General features: G+C 36.0%; 2 protein-coding genes across 7 annotated transcripts in view; both read right to left on the bottom strand.

The window, feature by feature from the left end:
• Positions 1–828, bottom strand: part of itga3a (integrin, alpha 3a) — a 42679-nt gene extending 41851 nt beyond the window's left edge. For 2 of the 4 annotated variants that reach the window (XM_016485652.1, XM_016485651.1), the window contains exon 1: positions 427–826. In XM_016485652.1, the coding sequence (XP_016341138.1) occupies positions 427–620 (194 nt within the window). In that variant the 5' untranslated portion in view covers positions 621–826. Of the gene's footprint in view, positions 1–426 lie in introns of all 4 variants that reach the window. The other 2 variants (XM_016485653.1, XM_016485654.1) reach the window with 2 other exon arrangements.
• An 8107-nt stretch (positions 829–8935) lies between these two features.
• On the bottom strand, positions 8936–10901 carry LOC107688088 (cyclin-dependent kinase 5 activator 1-like). Of its 3 annotated transcripts, none has more exons than XM_016485646.1 (2): positions 10587–10901; positions 8936–9896 (listed from the first exon to the last, which is right to left on the bottom strand). In XM_016485646.1, the coding sequence occupies exon 2, from the start codon at positions 9857–9859 to the stop codon at positions 8936–8938; it is 924 nt and encodes a 307-aa protein (XP_016341132.1). In that variant the 5' UTR covers positions 9860–9896; positions 10587–10901. The 3 variants fall into 3 exon arrangements, with proteins under 3 accessions (XP_016341132.1, XP_016341135.1, XP_016341134.1); XM_016485649.1 differs by having other exon boundaries at positions 10608–10901; XM_016485648.1 differs by having other exon boundaries at positions 10669–10901.
• Positions 10902–11053: the final 152 nt, after the last annotated feature.

The following is an 11053-nucleotide window of genomic DNA, read 5'->3' as shown; positions in this document are numbered from 1 at the left end:
GTGAACAAATGATTATAATAATAATAATAATAATAATAATAATAAAAACTGAAATTCTTGAATAATTTACTATTTATTTATTTCATTTATTTTACTTGGAAAAATACTCTGGACAATTACACCACCTACATTTTTTACTTTAAACCCTTAAAAAATACCCAAATGACTTTCAGCATGCTCATCATAGAAAAAAAACAAGCATTCAGGTAGGCTAACATTTAGTATAAATCGCATTTGTGATTAAATCTTGGCTGCATAACTAAATAAAACCTGACAAAAGAATAGGCGTCATTAAAAAAGTAACTAAAAATATCGTTAATGCAGATATAAAACGCTCAACAGGTGCACATCCGTGAGAAGATTTTGTCCTTATCATGACATTTCACCTGGAGTCAGGTCATAATAATACATTAAAAATATACTTACAGGTGTCTTTTCTCTCCTACGACCTGCTCGTGTAGTGCAACAGAAAGCCCAAACAAACTGCCAGCTGTTTTTCCCTCTTTGGCGACTGCAAACCTCACATCCAAGTTGAACGCTTGACAGCAACGAGCGGCGCTCAACACGAGCACCAAGACAACCGTGTTTTTACCGAGTCCTTGCCGGTGAAATGCGTTCATTTTTTTCTAATAGTCACTCCCAATGTTTTGTTAGGCGAGACAGAAACAGAGCGCGGAGGAAGATGACTTTGTCAGGGTCTGAACAGCAGCGGATTTGTCAGACGCTGTGAACTGAGAGTTCATATTCATAGTCATTCTTCCGGGGTGTTCGCGCCAGTCCTCGGTGAAAACCTGACTGGAGGGCATTGAAATACAGAGAGCGCGGGCACCTTGATAGAGGACGGACTTACACACGCTAGTCTATACTCACATTTGTGTTCTGTTATAATATCTAGAAAAGGGCTTTCCAAACGTTTAATATGGTCCCCTGAGGGAAGATTTACTGAAATATTCAGGCAGCTGTATATTTTAATGGATAAGATACATTTGTACTGTGTGTGGATTCATTATAAATGTATTTTCTTTATAATATTTTTAAAAATACAACATGTTGTTTTCCAAATTAAATAATTAGCTTTTATATTGTCATTATACTAAAAATCTAAATTATTACTCTCCTGTAAACTTTGCATTGAACTGACAGTATCCTATTAGTGTACTATGTAGCCAGTAGTAGTATGAACCAGAAGAGAAACATTTTAATTTGAGTCTAGTTTAAATTAATCTGGATTTTCACTGTAAATATTCTTCCAAAGCAAGAACTATACTACAAAGTACAAACTATTCTTGAAAGAATGCACATTGGGAGTAAGGAGAAATAACATTAATTTAATTAATTTTTAATTCATTAATTAATTAATTTATTTATTGATGATCTTAATATTAAAAAGAAATTGAAATTAAAATGAACAGTATTATTTTTTTTTCTCCAAATTTTTCATGGACCCCCTTTGTTCTCCCCTGAAGGATCCCCAGACCTCAGAAAACCTCTGGTCTATAAAACTTGTGAAGCATTAATGGAACTTATATCTCTCACAGGTTAAATTGATCATATTTAACACATTCACATCATCGTGATTTATACCATGTGTAATCTGAATCTAATTAGATTACATTGAATGTCTACGTAAACTGAATAACACAACCTTTAGCTGTAAAACACTGAACTGCTTTCCCTGCTGAAAATTCCCAACATGAACAATTTTACAAAAAGCATATGTTTTTGTACAATTCACATTGTAAAAAATTAAATCAGCACCTCGTAAAATAGTTAAGAATATGGTAGCTAGGTTCTTTCTGATCATTAACGGGTAAACCATCTTTGACCAGCAATAAACCAGCTACCAGTATTGTACAACACTGTAGCTGCTCACCCAGTTTAGACCGGTTTGCTGGATTTTCCAGCACAATTTATCAGCTTCTGGTGCTCCTCATACAACGTAAATGACTAATTATCTGTGTCTTGAACACTGTTTTGAATAAACGAACTGATACGACAACAGATCAACGCCTATGTATCCCATTAGTCTCCACAATACAATATTAGTTGGTGGTAGAAGTGAAAATATCCTAAATTGTGACTAAATTGCAATAAATCAGCAAATCAACCTTCAAGGCTGTACACTCTAGCAGCTAATATTGCCCACAACCCATTGCATGTTGGACGCAGATTCAATTGGAATGACAAACACTAACTAAGTGACAGTGCAGTCCATTAAAGATGCAATTATGATGAAGTAGTACTGTATGTCCCAAAGCTTGCCTGCTCTTCTGCTACACACTCAAAAATATGTATTTTTAGGGCAGATAAGTGCAAATTTCAGGGGGATGAAACAGGACACATTCAGAGTGTGGCTCGACCAGGCAATGGCATCAGAATAAAGCTAAAGATTTACATGACATTCTCATAAATGTTTGATAAATTGAGTTTGTCATTTCTTAAATGACAATACAATTAAACTTTGTCATGGCTTAATCTACTTTCAGTGATGTTTTAACATGTCATCATTCTGGCAGAAGCAAAAGAAAATCAAAGGTACAACTTCAGTGTAGTGATAAAGGATGCTGTTTGTCTGTGGTAAATACGCAGACAGTGTGTCACCTCGAAGGTTTTCTGATATCGATCTTAGTCTATCTCTAAAGTACTGTCAGGCAAAGTTGAATAAACATCTGTGAAACAGACCACAGCCTGAATTAGAGTGTACTGTGAAAACGACTTCCACATTTTCATCTATTTTACACCTCATCTATTTCCTCTTGATAAACTATAGTGCTTTAGGATGTTGACAGGCTGGTGAATCAGTAGCCTAATTGTGTGTGTTCAAAAGTCATAGCTGAAAAAGGACAATTACCAAGTGTTTAGCGTGTTAATTTGAATAAACCAAGTTGTTTTTAAGATATTAACAGAACAATCAGGACAGAATAATTAGAAAATGTTAATTACAGACAATATTACCGAGCCCTAAAGTCTTCTGCAGCGACACACATTTTTCGCCAGTAATTTATCGGTTCAATAATTCAAAGGTGACTACAGCATTGAGTAATGAGTAGCCTAATATTCTTTCATTATGAGGGCTCGGTTTTTCCATAAATCTCTCCAAAAGCGCCTCTACATGCAACAAATGAACAGACTTTCATCTTTTCAGAAGCTGTATTTGTCTCACTGACACCAACAGACAGACACGGAGTTTAAATGTAAATGCAGTTTCATCGATTGTTAGACTGAGTAAGATTTGGCAATGAAGGATCATTATGTTATTATACAGCTATATTAGAAAGAGATATGTTAAGTCATTTCTGATTATTTTAGGCATTCTATGTCTACCAGTGAGAGGAAAACATTGCAGATTTATGTGAAGTCTTTCATTTGAGGCCACCTCTGCTGAACACGTGCAATTTGAGTGCCACCTGCTGGCCACTCAATGCATTGGACAGAAACGGGTCAACAATGTTTAATGACCTTATATATATATTTTTTTTTTACATAAATATAAGTTACATACACCCATATTATATAAGCATATTATTATTGCCTAATAAAATGCAGTTACCACATGCAAACATGTATTTTTTTTCAAGATAGTGAGTTTGCCATATGTCCGGTGTAGTGTGTGCAGTGGCTGTGCTGTGTCTGCTGTGACAGTTATTGCTCCATGACGGTCTGTTGTGCGTCTCTTTGATGTGGCTGCAGTTCCATCTGTGTTCTGCAGTGTGCACATGGTAGGAATATTCAGGAACAGCTGGTTGTTTTAACAGCTGGCTTACAGTGTCCATGCACTTATATTTCAAATTGGTATGCAGCTTACAGAGACCTGGTCACAACCTGTCATAATACTTCTTTGGGCAGTTTAATGTAGCTTGCATGCTTATACGCACACTTTATGGCTACTGACATTTTTTGACAGTGATAGCTAATATGTGGTAAGACTCAGAGCAATGATGTCAATAAATGAATGTGAACTGAAATCAACATTTCTCCTTTGACTGTCATGTGAATTCTGACCCTTTTTTAAATTATTTTCTTTATTAATCTTTATTAATTTATTATTGTCTTTGACATTGAGTGCAACCACAAGCTATCTGAAATCAAAACAAGGAAAAATTGATAATTAATTGAATTGATATGAGATACACAATTTAAAAGGCATTTATATTTTGATGTCTAATATCACATACATTAAAAAGTGACATTTAAGGACCAATCAGACACAGAACAGAGTACATAACCTAAGTTTTGGGAGACAAATTCAGAATATCGCTGAATTTTAAGACAAAACTGACATCTACCCAGTGCTATTTGGATAAAAGCGTTATTTGTGTTATTTGGATAATCGCTTTGGATGAAAGTTTTTTAGTATTATTTAAATACTATTATAGTATTTTAAAATATTTTTAAGTTTTTATTTTAGTTTTAGTGATTTGGTTGTTTGCTTTGACATTTTTTTTCAGTTTTTTTTTTTAAATATCTTTATGTTTATTTCACGTTTAGGTTTAGTAATTTCAGTATTACAGCTTCAACTTATTTCAGTTCATTGACAAGGTAATATTTCTAATTTTCATTTAGGTTTCAAGTTTTCATATGTATAATTTATATTTTATTTTAGCTGTATTTCAATTACAAAAAAAAAAAAACCTTAACCTAACCCTAACGAATTTAATAGTAGAGTTTTAGTTAACAATATCGACACTACAAAACTGTGGGGCGGAACTATCTGTTTGCAGATTAATGACGGGCAGGGAAACTTTCTTCTTTGGGAAACCTGTTTGTAAACATTAAGCCTAATCATTTTGTAGTGGCACCATTAACTTGTCCACATGTGTCAACAGCATTTGATGCTTACAGGTAAGCCACAGAGCACTCTATGAACCTTACTGTACATATTGAGCCATTTAACGTTTAATTGACTGGAATAAGGCCGTTTTACATATGCAATAACCGCGAATTCCTACTTAATTTCTAACGGGAAAAGGAATGCAGGTAGCAGAACGGAGGCGGCACTGAAAGCGCCACTCCACCTATATAGGCTACACAAAAATACACACTGATATGAAAACCCAAGCTTCTTTATTCAATCTGTGAACTGTTCTCAAGCAGATGGCTTGCTGCATTGTGATGTGTACCCATGTTGAGTTACATAATACTGCAGTTACCCCTCATTACTAGTCAATGAGTTGCAGGTGCTTATGTCTTATATGTAATGTATGGTGACGCTGAATTAATAGAAAAAAGAAAAAAATATATAGGAGAAAAATATTAGAAATATGTAAGAAATGAAATTATGTTGTGCAAATATATATCAAGCAGTAAGTCATTTGTGTAAAAAAAAAAAACACTGAATTAAAATAAAACGGAAATAAAATAAAATTGAAATTCAAGGACTAAAATTATTGAAACTAAAACTGAAATAAATAAATTTTATTTAAGTACTTTTAAGTACTAAAATAACTGAAACTAAAAATAATAAACTGAAATACAATTAAAGCTATATAGAAATAACTAAATTAAAAAATGAAAACCTGCAAAGGTATATAGGAAGCCATTTGTACACAAATTAGAATAAAAAACAAGACACGTAATCAATGCTTTTGCTTGCAAATGCAAATTTTTATATAAAGTTGATAGAAGAGTTGACCAAAGTCATTGCACAAACTCACATTCATACACACCCATATACTGTAACAGATTGCTTCTTTAAATATATTAGTTACATCTCATTTTTGTTTCATTTTGATCAACAAAGTTCACACAACGTGAAACAAAGAAAAGAGAAAACCATACTTCTTTGTACGTCTTTTGTTGCTGTACAGTTTTTTTTTTTTTTGAAGAATGTTACATCAACCACAAAAATTGTATAAAACATAGTAACACATTTCGCCTCTTTCATTATCTATGACAAGAACAGAGTTGTTGTAATTAATGGCCTTTCTCCACACCAATCTATTACGGTCAGTTTCTCATCACATCCAGTATCCCGTACACCAATGGAGCCATTTTTGTAGTAGCATCAATGCATGTCCAGTCTTTTTGCCTTATGTACAAAACTTCACTACATTCAGCTAACCAATGAGAAAAGTCTTGTTATGGGTAATATGGGATATCTGAATTTATAGCACCATCAGTGTTTTATCAGAATGAGGCCAAACACAAAATACGGGGATAAATGTAAATGTGTTATCAGCAAGTGATCAGAAATATGTAAATAGCCTTTTGTTTAAATGATCCCATACAGAAACAGGAAAAAAAGCTATTTAACTGACAAAAGACAAATAAATGGGTTTAAAGACTGTGGTCTGTTAGCTTTTGACTGTCATTTATCTTTAAAACTTAAAATGTGCATATTGCTAAATGTACTGCAATCAGGTCACAGATGACCTGCCATCTGAGTTGATTTGATCAGTTTTTGTGTGCTACAGGTAATTCATTTTAGTATCTTACATGTCATCAGTATCTCATCATTTGCATATTGAAAAGCTGCTGTACTTCTATAGAAGACGTTTAAGACTCAAAAATCTATTCAAACGCACGCTTTGCAAATGTTAATATTACACCTGCGAACTGTTTTAAAGTCACTCCTTCATCACTGTTCATCACCTTTAACAAAAACTGCACTTGTCATGTCACATGCAGAAGCTTGAATAGTGAGTGAACAATGTATGGAGAAAATGCTCGTGAAAAATCTCTCATTCACAGAATGACGGCACCTCGTTCTCAGGATGATTACTGACCACATCACTTCAAAATATCTCATCAGCAACCAATCTACCATTAACGCTGGTTTGCAATTTGTGTCAAATTATGGAAGTAAAATCAACTGTGCTCTCAAATTTGTTAATACTCAATCTCAGATATGTGAGAGAGCATTAAAATGCCGAAAAAAGAAGACTAAAATGAAGTGTTTTGGGCTAAATTAACATTTATAATTTTTGTAAGTGCTTTCTTTTAACAGGCTGACTTAAAACTGTAAAATAACCCTTTTCTAACTGAATTAACAATGGTTATTTACGGTCTATTTTGCACGTGACCCTTGCACTATTATGTTTTGCACTGGTTTTAGAGTTTCTTGTATCTGATATAGGGCTTTCGTGTATTTAAAATAACTGTAGGGTTTTGTTTTTATCTATGCATAATTATGAAAATAGTATTCTGGACCTATAATGGACTAAAAACATGGCGATTTTCAAATTATGCAAGCAATTTTCCCTTTCGTTTTTAACAAAATATTTGTGACATTGTATGTCTCTGGCTCAAGTCTTTCCATAATGTCCCTTCTCTTTTGCTCCTTCAAAAATATCCCTTTCCTAATGAGAAGGCTACAAAAACGTAGTTTACTTCAAGCTGGCTTTTATAACTTTTATGTCTTTATGGCACATTATTTTTGGAACACCGTCCAAAAGAATGTCATACAAAAATTGTGACCATCAAATCATAAACAAATATTTTTAAAAAGTGTGTGGTTGGTCAAAGAAGCATGCATTAACACCCGTATAAGAACATACAGTACTTGCTGTTGAAAATACGTCAAATATCTACCTCTCCTTTTGTTTGTTCCCTATTAGACATTTCAGTACTTTTCACAATGACAATAGATAGCGCAACTTGGAAAACACGTCTCTTTCTCAAGGTGAAAGATTCTGTTCTGTTGGAAGCGGTGCGGTGGTTTCGTCATCATAAATTGTCAATCATTTTAGCTTATAAAGCATCATAAATTTCCTTAAAATAGAATGTCCTTAAGAACAATAACTGATGTATGTTTGGACAGACCACCTCATCAAATGGCCTTGAACCTGCAGCAGTTTAAGACCCAGACCTTCTATAAAGGCCACTAAGATATGCTAAACAAACGTTAACATGTTGAAAACGTGATGCCATGCAAGAGCAGCAGTTCATGGTCCTCATATGTCACTTCATCAATGTTGGAGGATTTTTGTGAATGTAGAAATCTTAAAGGAATAGTTCACTCAAAAATGAAAATTTGCTGAACATTTACATCCATGATGTAGATGAGTTTGTTTGTTCATTGGAACAGATTTGGAGAAATTCAGCATTACATCACTTGCTCACCGATATATCCTCTGCAGTGAATGGGTGCCGTCATTATTACAGTCCAAACAGCTGACAAAACATCACAATTATCCACATGACTCCATTCCTTCAATGAATTGTGAAGAGAAAAGCTGCATGTTTGTAAGATACAAATATATTATTAAGGCATTTTAACTTTAAACTGTTGCTTCTGGCCAAACTGGCAGTCCATAATTCATAATAACGTTTCCTCCAGTGAAAAAGTCTATCCCCCATTGTCCACTCATATCAAAATCCGCCAACATCTTTGTTTAGAATGGTTTAAATGCTTGTAAATAGTGCTTTATCTGTGCATGCTTCTGTCCTGATTTCTCTTCTGATCACAGGAGAAAGCAATAATGTATGGATAGAAGATTCATATTTTAGATTAAAGTCTTGATGAATTTGCTTATTACAAACACACAGCTTTTCACTTCACAAGACATTAACTGATGGACTGGAGTTGTGTGGATTACTTGTGGATAACTATGATGTTTTTATCAGCTGTTTGGAGTCTCATTCTGACGGCACCCATTCACTGCAGAGGATCCATTGGTGAGTAAGTGATGTAATGCTCAATTTCTCAGAATCTGTTGTGATGAAGAAGCAAACTCAATCTCATCTTGGATGGCCTAAAGATTAGTAAAAATGTACACATTTTTATTTGTAGGTGAACTATTCCTTAGAATGGCCAATCTAGTTGCATTCATTGCTACAAATAAGCTTCAAAACTATCTGAAACTTTTTAATACTAATAATGACACTAAAGTTTTTGTTTTTGTTTTGTTTTTTGTAAAAAAAAAAAAAGTTTTTTTTTCTGTGCACAAACTTTTTATGCACATTTTTTTTTTCTGTTTATGTGCAGGCGCCTTACTTATCGATCCAGGCCTATAAGCAGCCGGCTCTCCTCCTCCTTTTGACTTTCGTTTTTCAGGTCAGCAAAAACCTGTGTGAAGTAGTGTGGGTCAGAGTTAAGCTGGAGCATTTTGCTACTCATGCGGTTGATGATCGCCAAACTGCGATTCCAGAAGGCATCCTTATCCGTCTCCACCAGGAAGGGCTTGAGCGGGTATGAAATCTCGTTTCCCATGTAGGAGTAGGAGAGGTAGAGGCAAGTGAGCACCTCGGCCTGTAGCTCGCGCTCACTGGACACCTCGGCCGAAATGACCTCACGGCAGAGCATGTAGAGGAAGACCACGTTAGCCGGGGTGATGAAGCCCTGGTCCTGCCAGCCCTGCAGCAGAAGGGAGCGGTCCACGCTGCGCAGCCACAGAACAGGGTCGGCTGGGGAGAGGCGCTTCAATCGGTAGCAGCGTCGGCACAGGAACTCGCCTAGGCTCCTCAGGAGCTCGCTGGTGGAAGCCTGCACGATTACTCTTTTGGGTGTGCCCGCGTTGGTCGCTTGGCCCACCGATCCGTTGATGGAGGTCCTCTTCGCAGTGGAGGCCACATTGGCGGTGGTTTTCGATGTGGGAATGGAGCTCACGGCCGACTCCTGGGTGAAGCCGGAGAGGTTGGCACAGGACTGGGACTTCTTCAGGTTTTGGCTGTTGAGGGTGCCCACGCTCTCTTCATCTTGACTGTCCCCAGAGGCCAGCTTCTTAGAACCTTTTCTCTTGGCCGAAGCTGCCACAATCCGCTTCCATGGCAGGACATTGATGAGTGACTGCCGTTTCAGGCTCTTGTCCTTGGCGTTTTTACTGTTCTGCACAGCTGTATAATGTGCCAGAGGGGGTGGTTTTTCATCAAACAGGCTTGCCTTTCGGTAGCTCGGGGACACTGAGAGTACAGTTCCCATGTTGCCTTGATTATTACGGGGTCTTTAGATACGGAATCTGCCCATGAAAGAAAGAAATATGAATGTTTAAAGACACAATACTGTTTCCAGATCTAAATAAGCAATGATTTTGATGAAACCGCCATCACCACTTAAACAGAACATACACACAAGTGCAAAACATATAAGCATTTTATATATATTGAAAAGTATGTATAGAAAACCAAATGTAAAAATCTTACAATTATATTTTGAGACATACAGATAGATTTCTTTTCTTTTTTTACTGAACTGAACCGCTGGTTTGCTATTCACCATGAGATTAAGCAGAATATGCGAAAGCATCCATTTTAGCTTCAAAATGGAAGGCGAGAATGTAAACACATTCATTCCCAATTCATATCTATTTGTAAGAAAAATTCCTCTAAGTGCGAATTGGAAATTGTTAGCTGACTGAAAAATGATTAAATTTAAGCTTAAGCACGTTTATGAACAGAATTGATCGAGCTCTTCAAAATGTTTAGTGGATCAACGCGAGGAAATGAGAACATCACGCTTCAGACAAAACGAGCTGTTGTAAATCAAGATAGCATCTTTATAACGACGGGCTCGTTTGGACGGTACAATTGAGTTTTTCACATTTTGCGAACTAATTAAAAGCGAACCCTTTAAAAGCGTTTTTGAAATGAAGATCATTTGATTCAAAACCGGCATATATAGGTTATACACATAAATGTTGGTTACTTACAAATCAATACGTCTCACTCACGGTGATAAATGTAGATATAGAAGAAGAAGGTCTGGTAAATATAGAAATATTCGTCGATTACTCCTTTTTTTCCTCAGCGTGTCGCACTGTGAAGCGTGCTCGTCGTTGTCCAAGGTGCTGAAAATGGGACGTCGGCGATGAAATAATGCTTCTACGTACAGCAACTCTGCAGGCTGTTCAGGATTCTTCGGTTGCTAAGGTTACTTCCCAGATGCACGCCACGTCTTCCCACATAAACCCTCGATACATGGCAATTCTGTTGTTTCTCTTTCATCACAATCAATCTCGGCTCTGTTTCACATCTGCCGGTCTCTGTGATCTACTTATTGGACTGCGCAGGCGTATGAATAACACGCTATGCTTGAATGTAACTGGAAATGCTTAAAAATAAAGGTCTAAAGACTAATCCTTAAGTGAAGTTGATGAATTGCGTTAATTGACCGCTA

The sequence above is a fragment of the Sinocyclocheilus anshuiensis genome, unplaced genomic scaffold (assembly GCF_001515605.1).
Source record: "Sinocyclocheilus anshuiensis isolate Anshui unplaced genomic scaffold, SAMN03320099.WGS_v1.1 scaffold249, whole genome shotgun sequence".
Classification (NCBI taxonomy): Eukaryota; Metazoa; Chordata; class Actinopteri; order Cypriniformes; family Cyprinidae; genus Sinocyclocheilus; species Sinocyclocheilus anshuiensis.
The sequence above is the reverse complement of the archived record's forward strand: the minus strand, read 5'-3'. Positions and strand labels throughout refer to the sequence as shown.